The sequence below is a fragment of the Aptenodytes patagonicus genome, unplaced genomic scaffold (genome assembly GCF_965638725.1).
Source record: "Aptenodytes patagonicus unplaced genomic scaffold, bAptPat1.pri.cur scaffold_69, whole genome shotgun sequence".
In the NCBI taxonomy this organism is placed as follows: domain Eukaryota; kingdom Metazoa; phylum Chordata; class Aves; order Sphenisciformes; family Spheniscidae; genus Aptenodytes; species Aptenodytes patagonicus.
The window spans coordinates 42,216-65,157 of NW_027472018.1; the positions used below are offsets into that span (position 1 = coordinate 42,216).

Consider the following 22,942-nt stretch of genomic DNA (forward strand, 5'->3'; position numbering starts at 1 on the left):
TGCCAAGTCCACCACTAAACCGTGACCCTAAGCGCCTTGTCTACACGTCTTTTAAATACTTCCAGGGATGGTGACTCCACCACTTCCCTGGGCAGCCTCTTCCAATGCTTGACAACCCTTTCGGTGAAGAAATTCTTCCTAACATCCAATCTAAACCTCCCCTGGTGCAGCTTGAGGCTGTTTCCTCTCGTCCTATCACTTGTTACTTGGGAGAAGAGACCGACACCCACCTCACTACAAACTCCTTTCACGTAGTTGTGGAGAGCGATGAGGTCTCCCCTGAGCCTCCTTTTCTCCAGGCTAAACAACCCCAGTTCCCTCAGCCGCTCCTCATAGAATTTGTCCTCTAGACCCTTCACCAGCTTCTTTGCTCTTCTTTGGACACGCTCCAGCACCTCAATGTCTTTCTTGTACTGAGGGGCCCAAAACTGAACACAGTATTTGAGGTGCAGTCTCACCAGTGCCAAGTACAAAGGGACAGTAGTTGATAGTTAAGCAATTTCATAAGTCCTGCATGAAAAACCATTTACAACTCCTCATTTAGTGTGTTTTTATTTCTATTTGATACCTTGGTGTGATAAAGTTTTTCAGACACACTCTTTCCACCTGCCCTCCAAAACCCATACTGCACAGGTATGGGACCTTCTCTAATCTCTAAAGTTAACATTGATTAAAAGAATGAATTTTGATTTTCTTATCTGACTTTAAGCAGTTGATTGTCTTCCAAGAACAGTTTTTTTAAATGTTATCAATTTCTCAGTTTCAATAGTAGGCTTCCTACTTCCAATATATTTCAAGCAATCTTACTATTTTCTTTTTCATCTTTAACAACCTAAATATCAGTAGTATTCTTTGGCTTGTCCTATCCTAAATTTATATTTAATTTGTTGGGGTTTAGACTTAACATTTACTTTCTCTTTATCTTTAGACTAAATTTTCTTAGCAAGAAAACAGTTTTTCAGCCCATTAGTTGGTAAATCAGACTTCAGTCATTGTCACTTGTAATATAAAAATGCTTCTCAACACTGTTTTTGAAATGTCTAGGTTGCGTGCATCTGCTGTAGGTAGTAAAAAAATTGGGTCAGGATCTAATTGAGCTTGTTAGACTTGGGGGAGCAGAAGAACTTCCATGGACGGATTTGCATTAGGAGTGTTGCAAGCAGGTGGAGGGAGGTGATCCTTCTCTATACTCAGCACTGGTGAGGCCACACCTGGAGTACTGTGTTCAGTGCTGGGCTTCCCAGTACAAGAGAGATATGGAGCTACCGGAGAGAGTTCCGCGAAGGTCCATGAAGATGATTAAGGCATTGGAGAACCTCACACATTAGGAAAGGCTGAGAGATCTGGGACTGTTCAGCCTAGAGAACAGAAGGCTTGGGGGAGAGGGGTAGGGAAACATCAGTACCTGAAGGGAGGGTTTAAAGAAGATGGAGCCAGGATCTTTTCAGTGGTACACAGTGACAGGACAAGAGACAATGGGTGCAAACTGAAACACAGGAGGCTCTGTCTGAACACCAGGAAACACTTTTTTACTGTAAGGGTGACCAAGCACTGGCACAGCTTTCTCAGAGAGGTTGTGGAGTCTCCCACGTTGGAGATGTTAAAAAACTGTCTGGACATGGTCCTGGCCAACCGGCTACAGGTGGCTCTGCTTGAGCAGGGGAGGGCATTTGACCAGATGATCTCCAGAGGTCACTTCCAACCTCAACCATTCTGAGATTCTGTGATGCTGTGGCCTCCTGCAAGTGAATCAGCAGCAGAAGGAAGACTAAGGAAAACCTGGGTCTGGGTCTGGTTCTGCCACTCATGTCAAAAGCCATGGAAAAGGCCGAGGCACTCAGTGTTATCTTTGCCTCCATTTCTCCTGGTAAGTCCTGTCCTCAGGCCTCCCAGGTCCCTGAGCCTACGTCAGAGTCAGGGGAGCACGGCTGTTCAGAGGGACCTTGACAGGCTGCAGAAACAGGACGGCAGTTCAACGTTGTAAAGTTCAACAAAGGCAAATACAAAGCTCTGCTCCTGGGACAGAATGACGCCATGCAGTGGTACAGGTGGGCATCAACTGGGTAGAAAGCAGTTTTGCGGGAGTGGACCTGGGGGTCCTCATGGACAACAAGCGGAGAATGAGTCTGTGAGGTAAGCCAGCCACGACAAAGGTCAACTGCAAAATGGTCTGTGTTAGCTTAAGTGTTGCTATCAAGTCAAGGAAAGAGGCTATTCCTTGCTATGCCACACTTGTGAAACTGCATCTAGACTTCTGGGCACAGCATCAGAAAGACGTGACATTCTGGAGTGAGGCCCACAGAGGACCACCAGGATGTCTGAGGGCTGGAGCACATGCCTACCAAGAGAAGCTGCAAGAGCTGGGTTTGTCCAGCCTTGAGAAGAGAAGGGGAAAGGGAGATCCTATTGGTGGGTGCAACTGCCATATGGGGTGGTAAAGAAAAGACAGAGCCAGCCTCCTCTTGGAGGTGCACAACAATGGGATGAGAGGCAACAGAAACTCACTGCAACATGGGCAGTTGACTCAGTATAAATAACTTTTTTTTTTTTTAAATCATGATGGTAGTCAAAAGGGGGAAATCAAGAGCTCACCTATTTGCAATAGGAGAATATTGTAGAGCTATGCTTTGTAATCTACTTGTGTAATGTTAATAGCGTGGGAGATGGCTTGCTTCTTTGAAAAAATGGGAAATCCCACAGATGTTTCTCTTTATACCTCTGATTTCAGGTGTCTCAGCTGCGATAAGGAGTGCAACTGAAGAAAGGCTCCAGGCTCCAGCTCCAGCTTGAGCTCAGGTAAGAAGATTTGACTTCTACCAGTTTTAAATTTCATGAATTCGGTATCACAGAGATCAGAAACTACTATACACTCTATATTTTTAAATTGCATTCTGCATTCTCTTTGAGTCTACCTAATATTTAAAATATTTACCAAGATTAGAGGCTTTCTGTTCATCTCTATTTCATTTCCACTTCAACCCCATTGCATTTTTTGTTTTCTTTTTCCAAAAGGGGGGGTGGTTGGTGTTTGGAGTGGTTCTAAAATACTGTTATTTCTAGAGTGAGTTTGGAATACTTCACATTTTAGTCTCTGTGCACATACTCTAAAACTAGAATGAATAATTATGATCTAGTTGACCTTGTTGTAAAAGAAAGTCCTGAGGACTTATCTGAATTAACAGCACATATATTTAAAATCACTACTGATGAAAAATTCCCTGTAGCAGTGTGCTGGCTTTAGCTGGGATAGAGTTAATTTTCTTCACAGAGGCTAGTACAGGGCTATGTTTTGGATTTGTGCTGGAAACAGTGTTGATAATACAGGGATGTTTTAGTTACTGCTGAGCAGTGCTTATACAGAGTCAAGGCCTTTTCTGCTCCTCACAATGCCCCACCAGCGAGTAGGCTGGGGGTGCACAAGAAGTTGGGAGGGGACACAGCCGGGACAGCTGACTCCAACTGACCAAAGGGATATTCTATACCATATGACATCATGCTCAGCAATAAAGTGGGGGAGGGGGGTGCTGCTTGGGGACTTGCTGGGCATCAGTCAGTTGGTGGTGAGCAATTGTTTTCATTTGCATCACTTGTCTTTCTTGGGTTTTATTTCTCTCTGTTATTTTCCTTTTCATCATCATCATCATTATTATTATTATAAAATTTTATTTCAATTATTAAACTGTTTTTATCTCAACCCACGAGTTTTCTCACTTTTAACCTTCCGATTCTCTTCCCCCATCCTGCTGGGGGGAAGTGAGCAAGCGGCTGTGTGGTGCTTAGTTGCTGGCTGGGGTTAAACCACAACAAGCAGTTGGCAAATTGGTTCAGTGGGTGACTACATTCACTCTTAAAAATTGAATGCAAGGGGGCAGGGCAGAGGGTCTGTGAGAGTCTGTTCAAAGCTCAACTGGACTAGGCCTCTAAGCATCCTGATATAATTTGAACCTGCTTTGAGTTGGGAGGGGGGAGCTCTAGATGACCACCAGCAATCCCTTCTACTGTACATTATTCCGTGATTTAATGAGTCTAAAAATTACTTACTTCCTTATATTCAGAAATATTTGTTGTCAATATTCTGTAGGAAATCAAATCACTACACTCAATTAACAATAATGTTTAAACACCCAGAATCAGAGTTTTGACCAAGACCACAAAGGAACTTGGGAAAGACTGAAGTACCTTAACAGCAAGGTTACAATCCCCAAAAGTCTCTTTATCCCCCTCCCCCCTGCACACAGTTGTCACTTAAATATGGAATGTGCTGGAAGTGCACTAGATAGCTGAAAGTTGCATTTCATCTACTATGCCAGAAATACATCTGTTTCGACAAGGATGCCAGAAGCTCAGTACCTTGGTCACAATGGCCTTCTCTGAATCTAGGCATTCTTTATTGTAAATCTCTTGAGATCTCTGACTAGTTGGCATTCTTAGAATAAGATTAACACCGAAACAGCTGACCAAAACCCAACAAAGCATGCATGGACTGGCCACTGTATTTGAAACTGTAATACTGTTGTACATTTTACATAATAACTCAGTGATTAGAATGATTGCCCATGATGTACAATATCTTACTTCAATTCCTTTTCTTCCCCTCTAAGTGGATTTAAACTCTCATTCCTCTCCCCTTAGGAAAGAAACCTGACCAACTCTCTCAATGGTATTCTAGTAGGGACAAAAATGATAAGAAGTTTTGCATACTCCTAGAGAATTGGTGCCATTCTATTGAAAATAATTCAGAATTATATAGACCAGAATGACACAGAGAATGAACACACAACAAAGTCCAAGGTACTCACCTGGAAGTTATAAAAACTGGATTCTGGTCCCTGCTACCGTAGCTGTTTCTGTATTTTATAGAGTGAGTGTTTTGCACATGACAGTGCTGAGCTGACTGACCAGCTTACCTGATGATATGGTTTATCACTATAGGGTCTGGTGGCAGCAACAGGTTAGTGAGTCTCTGAGGAATTTCAGAAAACTTTAGCCGTGGACAGTCAAAGATCTGGAATATAATAAAGCATGTTATCCTTGTCCAAAACCTAACTTGCAATTAAATGAGAAAGTAAGAAATCAACAGTTCAAAAGTAAGGTGATTTTGAAAGCTGTAATTCTGACTCCTTGCACAGAATAAATTTTTGGTCACTTCTGTCCCTGCAAATTGCTGGTGAACTTAAAATCTGGGCTAGCTGACAGACGCATCAGACGACGACAATTTCAGGTGTCCCACTTTTGGTTTAGCTGCTGAAGGGCACAGGCCACTTTAATGGGACATCAGGATCAACTGTATGAATGATGGGAGAGAAGTGAACACCTCCTGTCTCACTAAGGGTTTGCAGCAGCATGTCGTAAAGAAAACAATTTTTTTTTTACCAGAGGAAATATAGGAACAGTTTTGCTTTTTTTTCCAAGGCATGTTTCCTGCAATATTTTGTGCTAAAGAAAAATACAAGGAAACATTTTTGGATTTTAAAACTATTTGCCTTTTTTTTTTTTTTTAAGATTAAGGAAAAAAAAAGTCAACATGGTTTTACTTATTTTTAATCAAAACCTAAACACAGCCTCTTGGAATGGATCCACTCCTTTCCAATCAACATCTCATGGTTACCTTCTCTTTACTATGGACCAGAAGCTAAATACGTATTGAATTCAGAAAAAAAAATATTTTGAAAAGGATCAAAATCTGTAGTTTTTGAAAATTTTCTGTGAGTAATTGCAATGCGTTGCCATGAATCTAGAACCACTCCTTACACCTGGAGTTTTCAGAAATGTAATTATTACAGCCTTTTTTTCCTACTGGGATTTTTAATGCTCTGAACAGGTGAATAGGCTTTTCTCTAAAGATATTCCGTTTAAACTGACTTAAACCCCCCCTGAACTATCTATATATTAACATTTGCCTTAAAACATGTCATTATGTGGAGGCAATTTGTAAAAATGTTGAGGCCTATGCAAATGCAAATGCCTCTTAGGGAAACTATTTCCACCTGATAGAAGAGAGATACTACTTGTAGTATTGTGTCTATAAACAGAAACACACTTTGCAGCTCTAGAGACAAAGGATGCAGGCAGGGTTGAAAAGAATGGACTATCAGGTTGTAGAATGGACATACGAAGTCAGACTTTTCAACTAGGATGCTGTGGTTCCTCAGATAGAGTATCTTCTGAAATCCATAATTTTCTGGAGTGAGGGAATTCGGTAGCAGAAATACCTAGAAGCCAGCTCTGGCTTTTGAAATACCTTTGGACCTTTTTTCTTGCTTTTGCTTGTAACACTGTGGATTTCAAATCTCCCAGCTGACATAAACCGTGCTTCTAAACAGAAAAGGATCCTTCTTCATCAACTCTAAAATCTGTCTAATTTTCTGGACTTACCTGCATCCAGGAATTCAGCCAGCTAGTTTCTAAAGAGCAAGGAAGTAACCAAATCTACTGAGTTTGCAACTCACTCTTTATTTCCGTTCTGAATTCTGACACTTGATAGAGATGACTGTGGAATTCCCACTCAAAATCTTTGCATACCAAGCTCCATCCAATCTGCTGTCACCACTGGCTCAACACTCATGTCAAACTCCTAATGTGGATGCCCAAGAGACGAAAGCTTTAAGAAGGGAAAAGGGAGCAAGGACACACAATATTGAGAGAAGGGGTGGGGACTGGAAACTAAGTCTAGATGGAATTTTCCTAAAGCTTCTCACATTCCTACTCAACTGGAGCTAATGGTCTAAACTTATAACCACTGGCTCTGAAAGTCTATATGGCTACAGTAATTCTGGTGTGTGAGGTAACTCATTCAGTGGTAATTTTTTAGTCTGTACTGTATTGTGTCATTAGATATAACCACAAGCACACCAGCATAGGATTTAGAAAAGCTGGCATACCAAATGAGAAGACCAGTATCTAAAAGGGAATGCTAGAGACACTGATGTGTTATGTACTGCTCCCCAAGTGATCTGTGTACTCCCAACTATGACCATGATTTTTTCCAGGAGTTCCATGCCTAAAACTATACAGTCTACAGAAATAACATCAGACTGGAAGGCATTCCTAACCCAATTCCTTTACCCTCCATATCTCAATCTTAGAATATTAGGGTGAAAAACAAAAAAACTAATAATGTTTCATTTGATTTAATGGGATTCATTTTCTAAGTACTAACATCAGTTCTGAAAGCAAGATTAGCTACTTAGGACAATTTTGCCAGAGACCTAAGGAAAATGGAAACATTCATAGAATCATTGAGGTTGGAAAAGACCTCTAAGATCATCGAGTCCAACCGTCAACCCAACACCACCATGCCCACTAAACCATGTCCCTAAGTGCCTCATCTACTCGTCTTTTAAATACCTCCAGGGATGGGGACTCCACCACTTCCCCGGGCAGCCTGTTCCAATGTTTCACCACTCTTTCAGTAAAGACATTTTTCCTCACGTCCAATCTAAACCTCCCCTGGCGCAACTTGAGGCCATTTCCTCTTGTCCTATCACTAGTTACTTGGGAGAAGAGACCGACCCCCACCTCGCTACAACCTCCTTTCAGGGAGTTGTAGAGAGCGATGAGGTCTCCCCTCAGCCTCCTTTTCTGCAGGCTAAACAACCCCAGTTCCCTCAGCCGCTCCTCATCACACTTGTTCTCCAGACCCCTCACCAGCCTCGTTGCCCTTCTCTGGACACGCTCCAGCACCTCAATGTCCTTCTTGTAGTGAGGGGCCCAAAACTGAACACAGTATTCGAGGTGCGGCCTCACCAGGGCCGAGTACAGGGGCACGATCACTTCCCTACTCCTGCTGGCCACACTATTTCTGATACAGGCCAGGATGCCATTGGCCTTCTTGGCCGTCTGGGCACACTGCCGGCTCATGTTCAGCCGGCTGTCGACCAACACCCCCAGGTCCTTCTCTGCTGGGCAGCTTTCCAGCCACTCTTCCCCAAGCCTGTAGCGCTGCATGGGGTTGTTGTGGCCGAAGTGCAGGACCCGGCACTTGTCCTTGTTGAACCTCATACAATTGGTCTGGGCCCATCGATCCAGCCTGTCCAGGTCCCTCTGCAGAGCCTTCCTACCCTCGAGCAGATCAACACTCCCGCCCAACTTGGTGTCGTCTGCAAACTGACTGAGGGTGCACTCAATCCCCTCATCCAGATCATCGATAAAGATATTAAACAAGACCGGCCCCAGTACTGAGCCCTGGGGAAAGAAAATATCAATCCCATTTATGATTTAAATCTATGCAAGCACTGCATTCTTATTAAACTATTCCAGATTAGCCAGCTCTTGCAGGGAGTGAGGTTCGGTCTCCTAAAAAGGAATCCGCTACTTTGCAACTCTCTCATCTGACTAATCTTCTGAGGATGGGAAGACAATTATCAGGTCTGATGGTATTCCTGAAGAGTTCTAACACAAAGGAGACCTATGAGCTAATAAGCCTCTGATGAAAATACATGAAGAGAAGATGGCTCCAGCAAGTTCTTATTCTAGGAAAGTTCTTAAGCTGAAAATTAAAATACATAAAAGTGAGAAGGCCCTCCTGCTTACCATAAATAAGGTATGAACTGCTGTACTGGATCAGACAAAGGATCTACAACACATCTACCACACTATTCTGCCCTTGATAGTGGCCAAAAGTGGATACTAAAGGAAAAATGTAAGAACAGGAGGAACATATACTGGTCCTTCCCCAAAAAAACTCTCCCAATCTCCACAGCTTTGCAATTACTTTGCTTTTATAACAGCCCAATATTTTTTTTCCATTGGTTTGTCACTTTTGGAGCCTATATACACTTTTAGCATTTGTAATGTCCTATTGCAAGGAGTTCCACAGTTTAACTATGCTCGATTCCTTTTGTTTGTTTTTAATTTGCTACCTGCCAGTTTCAGTTGATGGCCTCTAATTATTTACCAAAATAAACAATAATTACTCCTTGTTCACCTTTTCCATTCTGCTCATGATTTTTCAAATCTTTTTCACCTCCCCTTTTCCATTTTCTCTTTGGGCTGGCACAAACAAAATTGAGTCTAAGTTGGCTATAGATAAATAGAGAATGGAAATCAAATCATATAAGCAACAGAGCAAACAGCTTTGTCATTTTGCCAAAAATTCTTATGTGGTTTTAAGATGGAATTTTCACTATATATGAAAAAGACTGCATGCTGTAATTCTCAAAAAAAACCCCAAAACAAGACAGTGACTATATAATCCAAATCACTTTGGTTCTATATTCCTAAAAATACCCATGAATCTCACAATTATTTTGTTGTATTTTGTATTTTCAAATGTGGAAAAAAACAGTGCTGCCTTTAAGTTTATTTCAAGCACTGGTCACTTTAAACTGTTGTAGGGCAAATTAGTAACAGAAAATAAAAGCTTAAAAAGAAAACTAGGACACAACTTTCATTGCAACATTTACTTCCAATGCTCACTAAAACATGATTCATTTATTATAACTGCCAGTACTTTCCCTAAACAGGAGTATGTCACAAACCCTACCTTTGGGTACTTTCAAAATAAATTAGGTAAGCCTGAAGCTACAGAAAAACAAAGTCAATTAAGACAGTGATAGCTCAGATAACATTACCTTTACAAAATAAATATAATCATATTTACAGAAAAGGTGGAGATGCTTTTAAGTGGCCTTCTTGGTTAATTCTAGAGGTCATTGTGAAAGACAAAAAGTCTTAACGTGCTGCTTTCAAAACGTCATGCAGATCATTGAGGGTATTCTATAATCTGAAGCAGACTTAGGAAAAAATAGCTTTTCTAATTATATCTCCCATGTTTCCCTTCATAAACAGGGAAAGAGGAGGGAAGAAAACAGGTCTACATATGATTTGGCAATCACAATCAGCAGATTATTTCATGTTTCTTAGTACAAAATGATACATCGGGGGGAAAAAAACCAGTAAATCAATACAGTGAAACAATTAGAGAAAGTCCTCCTTCCTGGAAAGGCTACAACTTATGTGGGAGTGCTGAACCACCAGATGTGTTTTTTTGACAACATGGAAGGTTTTGACAACATGGGGAATGTTTTGACAACATGGCGAAGGTGCTTATTATATTAGTTGTAGTGACTGTTGAAAGCCATTCAGTACTGAAGATACTGCAAATCATTAAGGGAAGATAAAAATCAGTAATTTTCATCCATCCAAAATTTGCGGATGGATATTATAGTTTGCCTCTAAAGAGCTACTGTGTCCAAAAAGGAGTTACCTGCTGGAAGTACTTGTCACAGTTAATGTATTCCTTATCATGGGAGTCTTGCAGCTTATTTGTTTTGATGTACTGCCAGAGAGCCTGGATGATGGCTGATCGGGTCTGTGTGTGTATCCCCAGCAAACGGGCTAATCGCGGGTCCAGTTTAAACTGCGGAGGCTGTAACAGAAAGAGAAGAGATGGACATGGCAATAGAGAGAAAAGCAGACAGATACACAGGTATGAAGTTTCAGTTTTAATTCTTGAGGGACTCTGTTCCTCAGGAGAAGCACCCCATTCAATGGCAGAGATTGCAAAAATACAAGTTGCTCAGGCGTGTACCACTGTCAGTGCTCTGGAAGAACTATGTCTAGGGTTTGAAAAGAAAGAGGGACGCTCTACATCTGCTATGCACACAGACTATCTGTATCACATGCTTTAGAGAATAATAACTTGCATGCAGGCTCAGGAAAGAATTTTCCTTTTCAACATTGATGCATAATTTGACTTTAGGAAGTGGGAGAAGAAAAAGAATGGTACTTCCTCTGAATTACTGGAGGTTAACCGCAGATAGAGAGAATGAAGTCAGGATGATGCTTCTACTGTTGCTAATAACAGTTCAGCTGCCTCACATCAACAAAGTACCCTGGAACTCTGTTTTTCAGGCATGTTCCCACCATTCTGCTACATACCAGAAAATTTACCCAACCACAACTAGTCAATGGAATGTATTTCTTCTCCTGACCTCTGTGATACAACTCTTCAACTACCCTGTTCTGCATCTCTAGTAATATACATTCCTTGGATACCTTGGAATTTGGTGCCTCTTCAAGTGTGTACCCATACTCAAGTTTAGTATTTGCCACATTATTAGGCAAGGGTTACTCTGTTGGGTGCTAGGTCACCCAAAGCTAGCTTTATAACAAATCAAGACTTAAGGATAAGAGAACATCTATTTTAAAGCATAAATTTATAATAATGGTAAGCATAACAAACATCATTATATTGTCTTGACAATAAAGATGCTCTCTGGCTTTATCAGCATTTCAGTTAGCTCATATGCTCCCTAAAATTAATAAAATTTTCTCTCTGTTAACGTAAAATGGAATGTCTTTATCCTGGATAGATGCTATTTGCATGGAGGGGAAAGAGAATGGCACAGAATGAGTTATTAAAGTTACACAATCAAAATGTATCTGAGACTGAACTACCATTGAAAAGGGAGATCCCATCTCCTCTCAGCAGTGCATTTCTATCAACTTCCTCAAGACAGCAACATTTCTTTCAGGGATGGTCTCAGTCAGATTAGTGAGCTCCACAACTGCAAATCTCCATCATTTGTGCCAAGAGAATGGAGACTGTGGCAGTGCACACCCACAACTGAAATGAAAGTGGTTTTTTGGAGCAGCTTAGCCTTACAACAGCTTAAAACAGTTGGAAACTGTGCCCAGGCACCTCTTTTATATTCTATCCCAAGGCAGAATAACCTAATTTTGCCTATTGTTTTTTTTGTTTCCTGTGACTGGGATCAGGGAACTGATTTGCAAGTAAGTTTTGTTAGCTTTCAAATAGCTCAGTTCCCTGACTTGTTTGTGTTCAGCCCACAAATACTACTAGTACAATAGAACTAATACTGACAAAAGAGGGGAAGCAGGAATGCCTAACAAGGCCTAAGAGTAATGGCAAGTCTAACCCTTGCAGGGCAATGTTGTCTTATGCCACATTAGGGTGACAATGTAACCAAAACTTAACAAACCAGGAAAGCTGTGTAGTCTGCTGTCAAAAAAAGGCTGTCACAGCTACGCAGCTATTTCAGGTACCACTAGCAAAAGCCACTCCTTTGAATTTCTGTACAGGACCATACACATAACTCATGTGCAACTTATCTGACTATTCTCTAAGAAGCCTGAGGTGGAAATGCATGTTCTTTCTGCACGTGGGCAATAAAAATACTAATTATCATAGTGCCAAGAACAGTATTTTGCTAGACTATAATAGAAACTGACTTGATGCGTCCCCTTTACATTTTAAATAATCTGTCAGTTTGGTATCATTCTAACCTCAAACTGGACTATGTGACATTCTGAGTCCAAGAATATTGTTTTTTGATGTATGTGACAGGATGAATTTGCTCTGTTGCACTATGTCCCAATGGCTTCCTTTCCATGCCAAAAGCAGTGCACTGACCTGGTAGTCCAACATGAGGAGTAATGTGCACCGCACGCTGACATCACCGGGTCTTTTCACCTGGAAGCCATCCGTTTCCTGGGTTGTGGGAGTTCTGTGCCACTGCCAAAGGAAAAAACAAGTAAGACAGTCAGTCTTTTTTTCACTGATGTCCATCGAGGTGCATCTTGCACAGTACGCCATGCAAGAATAAGACAATTACAAGCCTTCTGAAGATCTTGCAGTTTTAAAAAAAAACACAACAAACCCCGCCAAATCTTGCCCTTAACAGTTCAGCTTTAGCGCACAATCTGTTCTGCTGTTAGCATGCTTTACTTGTTAGGAAAAATGCGCACATTTTTTTCATCATTTCATACACTCTGTTCCAAGATGTGCACTACATCACTACTACATCTATGTTTTTAGACTATATAGGTTCTGTTAGTAAACATTCTTAAAAAGAATGGAATTTTGAATACTTTGAAAATACCTTAAATGAGAAAATGAATGCAAGGTAACTTAACCAAGGTAGACAATGGGCACATAGCTGTTTATCTGCTAGTATCAGGTTTGTATGCAAAGGGTGCACGACCTTCTTACCTCCACAAGGTGGTTGTCAGGTCCATAAAGATCTTTGTCCAGTTCAATAACCAAACTCTTAAAAAAAGAGGAAAACTTCCGTTTCTGTTTGCTGAGCTGTACAATCAGAAGAAACACAAATGTTTAAGGCTGCATATATTAGCTTGTGTTCTATGCTTTCTTCTCAGGCTTTCTCTTTCTCTTGAACATTAATTCAGGTCTATTAATATAGACCACAAGTGTGACCAATCTAATTGAGTTTTCCTCTGACAAATGCAGGGTAAGATGCAAAAATCTCAACAGTGGTGGAACAGTGCACACTTAAGGGAAGATTTCCCTGAATCTCTTAATGTTATTGGAAAGGACTGGCTTGTAACGTGAACACAGCACCTGTGAGAGCAGGTCCAGAGGAGGCCACGAAATTGATCCGAGGGCTGGAACACCTCTCCTGTGAGGACAGGCTGAGAGAGTTGGGGTTGTTCAGCCTGGAGAAGAGAAGGCTCCGGGGAGACCTTGTTGTGGCCTTTCAATACTTAAAGGGGGCTTATAAGGAAGATGGAGAGAGACTTTTTACCAAGACCTGTAGTTACAGGACAAGGGGCAATGGTTTTAAACTGAAAGAGGGTAGGTTTAGACTAGATACAAGGAAGACTTTTTTTTATGATGAGGGTGGTGAGACACTGGAACAGGTTGTCCAGAGAAGCTGTGGATGCCCCATCCCTGGAAGTGTTCAAGGTCAGGTTGGACGGGGCTTTGAGCAACCTGATCTAGTGAAAGATGTCCCTGTCCACGGCAGGGGAGTTGGACTAGATGATCTTTGAAGGTCCCTTCCAACCCAGACCATTCTATAATTCTAAGGCCACTGTATACCTTTTATTTTAACAGCTTGGTTTTTTTGACGAATGCTAATTTCTTGGTCTGATTTATCAGATGACAGTAAATTTTACAGATTAATCATACACTAAGTAAAAGCATTTCCTTTTACATTTTGCCTTTGCATTTAATTATCAGTATTTGCTGTTTACTACACAGCTCATACTGTCTGAATTAAAAACTGGGAGGTCTATAATCACATAATCTGACTTTCCGTAGAATACAGTCCACAGGACTTCAATTAATTTATTCTTATTTAATGCAGAAAATCCTTTAGAAATACATCCTCCTTCGATTTAAAATTTGCCAGTAATTGAGAAGCTATTTTGTTCCAATAAAGAATCTTTCTCTGTTAAAATATATGCTCCAATTTCTAAACTGAATTTCTCTAACTTCAATTTCCAGATGTTGCACTTTGTCACCCCTTCATCCTCCAGCAAGATTATGATTCTGATTCATGTACAGTTATCTCCAGTGCCTTGAAAGCCTTGCCCTCTCCACACATGCATGTTCTCCATCTGTTTATCCTATCAAATACTTAGCTTGTGAAGTCCATTCAAATAGGTGACACCTTTATTAGGAAAGTCCAGCCTTCCCTGAGGAAAGCTAAATCCATCACCGAGGTTTCTGAGGACTTCAGAATGATAAAACTTTTCTTCCATCCTTGCTCTGACATCCATACATTCTCTTGTCCTCCCTAGGAATATGAACCACTTGCTTCTCTTTGTTATCCTACTCTTCACAAGATGCAATGCCTGCTGTAGGCCTGACTTATCACACCTCTCGTGACGTGAACCCTCCCATATCTTTTAAGGGAATCGTCTCAGCCCTGTTCTCTCCACCTCCTCCTACCTGTCCTGTCCTTACGTCTGCTCCATTTCCTGCTGCCCTCCCCGCCCCTCCCCGACATTCCCATTATGGCCTTATCCCTCACTCCGGCTGGACATGGCGCCTTCCCAGCAGCAACAAGCCACCACTGCCATTCAGAGATGTCTTGTCTGACTTGATGTCCCCAGTAAAGTCCACTACCCCACAGGACAATCTCTAGATCCTGCTAGCCCCAGTGAAGCACAGGTAAGTCATACGTCATCCAGGAGCTTCCCCTCCACTCGCAGCTCCCATGAAGCAATGCTGCCATCAGAGTCATCAGCGTCAGATTTTGCAGGATTAAATGTGTTGGAGATGTAAAGTCTCAGTTTCCGCTTTTGCTGTTATACAAATGGAGAAAAGAAAAGTACACATCCAGTTTAAGTCCAAGACATGAGGAAGCCACAGGAAAGGTGATAGTTACACATTTAGTAGAGAATCTGCATGTTTAGTACAGTTGCACCAGGTTATACTAGAATTAAGATTTGGTTATGTATAAGAAAATACACTGAAAAGCTGAATCTGAAACTTCCTTTCAAAAACTACTGGCTATACAAACATGCTAAGATCCACTGTAAGTGGAGAAAGACAGGAGGTTGCAGGGCCAAGCCCATGAGGGCTGTACTTCTGGATTAGATGTTTGAGAAATCATTGTAAGAAAAGCATGACATGATGCCCTTCCTGTCTAGATCCTAGCCAGATTGCTAAGATTCAGCTGCAAACCTCTTGCTACATGAATGTCTTTCATAGTTGCATCAGTTCAGATTTGTAAATGGCAGTCACAAATACAGCTAATGCTGCAAATTACATGCCGGGCACATCTCTGCCTATCTTCATTCTGCCATCACGCAGAGCCTAGTAATAGTTTTCCTACAGAGACACACCCAAATACACACACACCGCACTGCTGCCTAACCTTCCTCTTTAACTGCCTTTCACCCTAATCTAACATGTTGCAGCTCCAACTTGCTGTGAGACCTGAGTGGAGGAAGGCACTGTGCTTCATCCGTAACCCAGGTGCTCAAGTCTGTGAGAGATACAATCATGCCTACCTGTTGTCATTTTTACAGGCTCTCTGAGGTTTCCCAATCATTGTACTAGCTTATGGCTATGTTATTTCTCAGTGCCCTTCTCTCCCATGCACCATGTGGAAAACCTGGCTATTAACTCTGATGCATGGATTCCAGAAAAGATATTGCCAAAAATGTCTTTGGGACTCTAATCTCAAATATCTGTTTATAATATAATGACAAAAAGGCTACAGTTGTCAAGTTAATGCATTCAAAACAACCTTCATACAACATAAGAAAGAAGTAGTCTTGTAAAGCTCTCACACACACACAGAGGAGAGAAGGAAGTTATATACATCGGGTCAGGAAACAAAAAATCTAATATGGCATAGAGGAGGCATGTGGGAGGCAGAGATGTATGGCTGAAGAGGAACAAGAAAATGACTACATTTTGCCAAATCTAGAGAAGACAGTGACAGAAAGGTTTGATGGAAATGGATGCACTGAGAGGGAACAGAATTTTCAACAGTGCCAAGAGTCCAGAAAATGACAGGTTGACATGGATAAGAACAGGCAGATAGGTAGAAAAATATTCCTGGAAATCCTTATTTTTTCTCCATCCTTTCCTACAGGATTTCTGTTGCTAAAGTGCTCTTTCATTATATAATTTTTTTTTTTTTAATGTCCCAGAATCTTTATTTGGTGTGGAGACTTGTGAAGGACTTCACATTTCTAAATTCACAACTCTTCAAATTACCTTACACATTTTATGCACTGTTCCTAAATTTTATCCCCTCCTGGATTATTTGCAAACTGTATCTATATACATAAGCAGCTTTTTTCTTAATAGTTCCTCCTGGATATTCTACTGATATTTCAGGTTTATATCACTGATTCCATTTCCTCTTCTTTTGATTTCCAAAGACACTATCTCCATTCTCCCCTTTACCCTAGAAACTCCTTCTCTCCTCATATCTCCCCATAACTGGATAGGAACTGTGTCTGTTTCCTCCGAAGTCTGACATTTCATCACTAAGATCATCCTCTGCAATAACATCCTTATTCAAATCTGAATATTTTAGATGTCTTCCTTTCTCCTAGCTTTCAGGCTCTAGCTTCCTTGTACAGTCCACCTAAAACCAAGTTAGTCACAACGTCTAACTCCACTGTGAAATACAAAATACCCCTCCATGATACTTTCCACTGTTTCCCTTTGCTAACCCCTTATCATTTTTCTTTCAAGTCATGCACAAGCCAGATGCAGCTTACATTGCAGAACTGGTCTCCTGCTGGCTTCCCTGTACTTTCCCTGCTCTGCCAAAGTCAGAGTCTGCATATCATTTATTTGTTTCTTCCACAACTCTCTTCAATTTACAGTGTTTTCTTCTACACAACGAATTCTCTTTCTCAAATTTAATCCATTCCTCACTGTAACCCCCCAAAATCAGCCCACTTCTTCCACATTGTCATCAGAAAGGAACTTAGAACAATTATGAATAAAAATCCTAATCCAGGACAAATGGCTAGCTCTAAAGTTATCCTTTGTCCTACTTTCTACGTATCTTGATTTTAGATCGAAAACCATTTAGCCTTTGACTCCAACATGTTACAGACACTACTGACAACCTGTAAGTACTGTGGAATGCTGAGCCTTTAGTCTCTGCTAACAAAGACATTCTATCCAACAAGCAAAATGTGTAACCTGCACCCTGGGGGTTGTCTTCAGATTTTGGCCCAAAAGGTACTGCAAATTTGCAACACTATTAAGGCAGTGATTATCTCCCAAATGCAACCACAGAAAGATCCTTGCTTCTGACTCAGAACAAATATCCAGGAAATTGGTCAAATAGGGCAACTGCACAGCTCAAGAGGACCCCAACACCAAATGGGCTTTAAATCTAATAAAAATCTTTATTAGAACACGAAGCAGAATAAGGGAACGTAAAGAAGGAAAACTCACATTTGCCGGGTAAAATGGAATAAATAAAAAAAAAAGGTTTTGTAAATCAAATTTTCTCTGTTCACATGTCCTTGAAAATATTTCATTTCTTCAGACTTGCTCTTATTCCAGCAACTCTGTGATTTCCTGGGTTGCAGAAAACTCTGTAGGGTCATTTCTGGGGAGACACAGAGAACCCTCTCTTTTTATTCCTTAAGATCCAACTGTGTTTGTGCTATTGCCTTCTCTCAGGAGACTCCAAATTTCTACCTTCTCTTCCGGCTTCTTACTCAACGAGGCAGTCCCTCATCCTTTTTGCCTCACGGACTGCCCTACCCTGCACTCCAGCTGGCACAATCTCCCCCTCCCTCTGAGGCCTTTATCAGGCCAAGTGCATCTTAGGACATGAAAAACACTAGCCTTCCTTTCTACAGCTGAGCCACCACCCTTTAAAAGTAACCTACATAGCCAACTGCAAACAGGTGTCAGCCATCACAATTGTCATAACCAGTAACTCTAGACTTGACCTGCAGAGTGCAGCCAGATCTGCCAAAGACGTTCCGGTAAGCAGTCTAAAAAAATTGTGAAAAAATCATTTGGCCATGAACACTGCTTTAACAGCCAAACATGTCCTCCTCTGTACAGCACTGTACTGACCCAGAAACATTCAAGCCTCCACAACTACCTTTCTGAAGCTGCTGCCAACATGTCCATCTCCTGTTTGTTCCCTTATGAGTTGCTGCTCCATTTTTTCCTTCTTTCTGCCCTTGCCAGAATTCCCACTACCACCTCTTCCTTACACGTCTAGTGTTGCCAGCACCACTGGCTCCTCATAAAAGCTACCTGGGAACAGCTCTGCTCAAGACATTCTGGGAGGTTGACTATCTTAACTTCCAGCTCCAGGAACTAGACAATGGCACTTGAACTTGCCCTACATATACTTATCACCAACAGTGGTAATACATACTTTGAACAGTGGCATTTAAAGAAAATACATTTAGAAATCTCTAGCAAAACATCAGAACCATAGCTCTACAAATGAACATTTTCTTTGGACCAGCAGGCTCCTTCTCCTCTACCATGACTTCTTCCTGTCAGCTGTGAGACGCTACCATGCACCTGATGCAGAGATCCAAGAGTATAGTCTGAATCCCTCCTGAAGGGATCTACCCAGTAACAACTTCGGCACTCACAGCTATACTGCTATCATAAAGATGTCCAGTCTTGGAAGATGTCAGCTCAGAGATGATATAGTCAGTCAAAACTGAGCTCAGGGAAGAAGAACACCAAAATGGTGCTGGCTGGGGTTTTATAACCACTATACAGACCATAAAGTCTCCTTGGCTGAAGACACACCCCCAAAACCACTGCACTCAGTTCACTTATCAGTACTCCTGGGTTCCACAATAATGTCAAGTTCATATCCAGAAGGCTCTGAGAGTAAGGTATTCTTCCATCTCCAGTTGAGCAACTCCATCTCATCCAGGCAGGAAATGATACAACATCAGTTATGTGCAACTTTGTTACTTTGCAGCTTAAATACAGCAGTGCAATATACTTGGGCAAGAAGCCATTGCCCTTCAATAAATTCTGCAAATTTCTTAGCAATGCACATTATAGCACAGATCTAAAAATCTATTCTGCTCTCTGTATGGTGGCTTCTCAGAGAACAGAAAAGCAACGAACCTGTGGCCTTGTTTTTTACCGGTAGAATTCTCAGTAGCTTGGAGCAAAAACTAAAGAGAAAACTTACAGCTCTAGGGCAAGAAGAAAGCATCACATTTCATCTCTTCAGGCACACTGAACCTTTACCACCCACAAAGACAAAGCTCAACCGGGGGGAACTTCATGGAGACTTGATCAACGTTGTGAATCAAATAACCTCTTTCCAAAAATCAATAAATGCTTAATCTGCTTATTCTCTAAGTGTAAGATACACATCTTTAACATGTATCTTTGACTTGTCTTCAGCAAAATGAACTTGAAGTAGCAGTCATATTAAAAAGAAAAGCCTTCCCCAAAAAGCACTGTATTTCACTTACAATTTCTCCTTGAGCAAACCCAAAGGAAAAAAGAAGCATATGTGACAGAAGATTGGTCATGTCTGCGATGAACTACTGCAAAGGTCTCAGCTGTGACAGCAGCACAAATGGCGGGAGAGCTCATGTGGAATGAAACAGATCTAAACAGGGGGCTGACAGGAATGCTGGAGCAGCAGAACTACAGCTTTTTCTCTCTCTATGTTCTTCAATGTCATCTTCACACAAATCAATACAGCTTTAAGTTGAAGTAAATGGGTGAAATGCTGGAAATCCATCATATCCTTCAGAAAACTACCTCTGCTTTATAGTGCCACATTTTTTTCAGTTTCCATTAGCATTAAGTCCCTAAAAAGTCAAATCAGATACTAACCACCTGAAGATACCATGATCTGTGTGATATCCCCAAGACAAATCTCCATCTACTGCTGAAATTAAAGTTTCCTTCAGTGAACTCTCAGGCAGGACACAATACATCCAGGACACTTCCAGGGGAGTTGTGCTTGGGATTTCAAACAAATTAACTAAGTTATCAGCAGATAGTCTATTGCTGACTGAATCAAGGAAATCTGGCTGCCGATCCTATGAATAGTATTGTGTTAAGAGCTCTCTATGCACATCTGTCATGGTTTAACCCCAGCCGGCAACTAAGCACCACACAGCCGCTCGCTCACTCCCCCCCTGGTGGGATGGGGGAGAGAATCGGAAGAGTAAAAGTGAGAAAACTCGTGGGTTGAGATAAAGACAGTTTAATAGGTAAAGCAAAAGCTGTGCGCAAAAGCAAAGCAAAACAAGGAATTAATTCACTCCTTCCCATCGGCAGGCAGGTGTTCAGCCATCTCCAGGAAAGCAGGGCTCCATCACACATAACGGTGACTTGGGAAGACAAACACCATCACTCCGAACGTCCCCCCCTTCCTTCTTCTTCCCCCAGCTTTATAAGCTGAGCATGATGTCATATGGTATAGAGTATCCCTTTGGTCAGTTGGGGTCAGCTGTCCCAGCTGTGTCCCCTCCCAACTTCTTGTGCACCCCCAGCCTACTCGCTGGTAGGGTGGTGTGGGAAACAGAAAAGGCCTTGACTCTGTGTAAGCACTGCTCAGCAATAACGAAAACATCCCTGTATTATCAACACTGTTTTCAGCACGAATCCAAAACATAGCCCCATACTAGCTACTATAAAGAAAATTAACTCTATCCCAGCCAAAACCAGCACATTCTACCAACTAAAACATCAGTGTGTTATCAACGTTATTCTCATCCTGAATCCAGGACACAGCACTATACCAGCTACTAGGAAGAAAATTAACTCTACCCCAGTCAAGGCCTTTTCTGCTTCTCACACCGCCCCACCAGCAAGTAGGCTGGGGGTGCACAAGAAGCTGGGAGGGGACACAGCCGGGACAGCTGACCTCAGCTGACCAAAGGGATATTCCATACCATATGACGTATGGTTGGTGTGTGGTGCTTAGTTGCTGGCTCAGGTTAAACCATGACAGCAGGGAAAGAATATCAATTTACAAAACCAGGGAGAGAGACATTGTGACTGTATTCAGACGCCATTACTCTTTTTAACCTAAAAATGGAGAACCTGGGAGTAGATCGTTTAGTTTGAGGAACTGCAACTACACATGGGTCTGGTAAACTCAGTATGTCCCACACCAGTTCACTGTGAAAGAGTGACAGTCCCTGGATAACAGTCTCTGGTTTGGGTGAGACCAAATTATAGTCTGTGGTGCCAGGGCTTGGAGTAGGAGCCTTGGTTGTTGGATGGGTCACTAGATGCCCTTCTTTCAGACACATGACCCCCGAGTCAAGCCTTGGGATGAAAATCACCTCAGTCTTAAAATTATGTTTACATCCACAATGACTAGTTATCTCAGGCTTAGACAATGGAGAGAAATAGGCACTTTTTAGGGCATGATTTATCTATATTCTTTTAAATATCTACTTCTGTATGAGAAGAACTGTGCCCTGAACTTCATTGCCTACACTGACTCTCTTGACTATAAAGGGAGCCCAGAGTGACTAGCTTACATATAAATAAATACAATGTAGATGTCTATACTTAGCCAAATAAATCGCACTCCCAAAGTCCACCATGGCCCTAGCTGTCCAGATTTTCAGTAATGCATTCTTCTTTAATGACATCTACTCATCTGGAGTTGAGCCATACGGTTTCTGTTTCCTCCAGGCCATGGAGCTTGCTATATCTATACCTCTAGCCACACTGCAGTCAAGCAGCCCTGTCTGCCTGACTCCCTCCTAAAAAGTCCTTTCTGGAATTCTGAGCGCGTGAACGGGTGGGTCTTCTATAAAGTCAGGGCAAGGACTCTTGTGACGAGTGGCATGCAGCAAATGCTGCTCTGAGAATGAGGAATTCTGAGACTCTTGCGACAGATGTAGTCCAAGAACGTAGGACTGACAGAAGAAGAGGAGAGAACACACTAGTACCCAATAGGCAGAAAAAAACCAAGGCAGGATCTAGACTGGAAAAGCTGGCAGCTGAGAGGGGTTGCTGACAGTGGTAAAGTGAGCTGGCAGGTGGTGAAGGCCGTTTCCCCCCTTTCAACCAACTCACAACCCCAAGGTCTCCTTGCTTTCTGAGCAATTCCGCAGCTGTCATCTGTTTCAACAGTGCAGCTGTTCACAGAAGATCCAAGTAGGATCAACAGGCCCAGCATATTTGTGCACTGTCCTCAATCAAAAGTGTTTGAAACATTTTCCCCTAAAATTTCTCCAAAATAATTAGCCTTCAGACAGAAAAAAACAGCCTGAGCAACACTAGACCATAAACCTGTGGTTCCCAAAGACTGTTTCTAGGTACAACTCAATCACTGTGATGAATATGATAACTGCAATTACAACTGATAATTCTGAGCAGTCCTGCATATTCCCTACATATTATCACATACCTCAGACAAATTTAAATTTTTCCCAGGATTACAATCCCAGTTTGGGAACCATTGTTTTAAGGCAAGTATTTCAAAATTACAAGAGCTTTGATAAGAGATGGAAATGCAGAGATAACTTTTATTGCTGTTACCAATGCTCCAACTATAATAAAATGAAAATACTTAACATCAGAACAACCCAAATTTATCTAGGCTTAGCTCTATTTTGACAGGTCTTGAATTTCACAGCTGCTACACGTGAAGTCTAGACATGAATTTGAAAAACATCTGTTTGATCATTCTTTAGATGTTAACTAGCTGAATAACTGATATTTAAAATGTGTTTGCTGAGCCCTAGACGGAAACAGAATTTTCTGTCTACAGTT

At 41.6% G+C, this 22,942-nt stretch overlaps 1 protein-coding gene across 7 annotated transcripts in view; it reads right to left on the reverse strand.

The window, feature by feature from the left end:
* SMARCD3 (SWI/SNF related BAF chromatin remodeling complex subunit D3) overlaps positions 1–22,942 on the reverse strand; it is a 113,427-nt gene that overhangs the window by 10,405 nt on the left and 80,080 nt on the right. For 6 of the 7 annotated variants that reach the window (XM_076363564.1, XM_076363562.1, XM_076363561.1 and 3 more), the window contains 5 exons: positions 14,893–15,015; positions 12,956–13,051; positions 12,377–12,478; positions 10,208–10,369; positions 4,908–5,005 (listed from right to left, as the gene is read on the reverse strand). In XM_076363564.1, coding sequence (XP_076219679.1) covers positions 4,908–5,005; positions 10,208–10,369; positions 12,377–12,478; positions 12,956–13,051; positions 14,893–15,015 — 581 coding nt within the window. The remainder of the gene's footprint in view (positions 1–4,907; positions 5,006–10,207; positions 10,370–12,376; positions 12,479–12,955; positions 13,052–14,892; positions 15,016–22,942) is intronic. The other variant, XM_076363566.1, reaches the window with a different exon arrangement.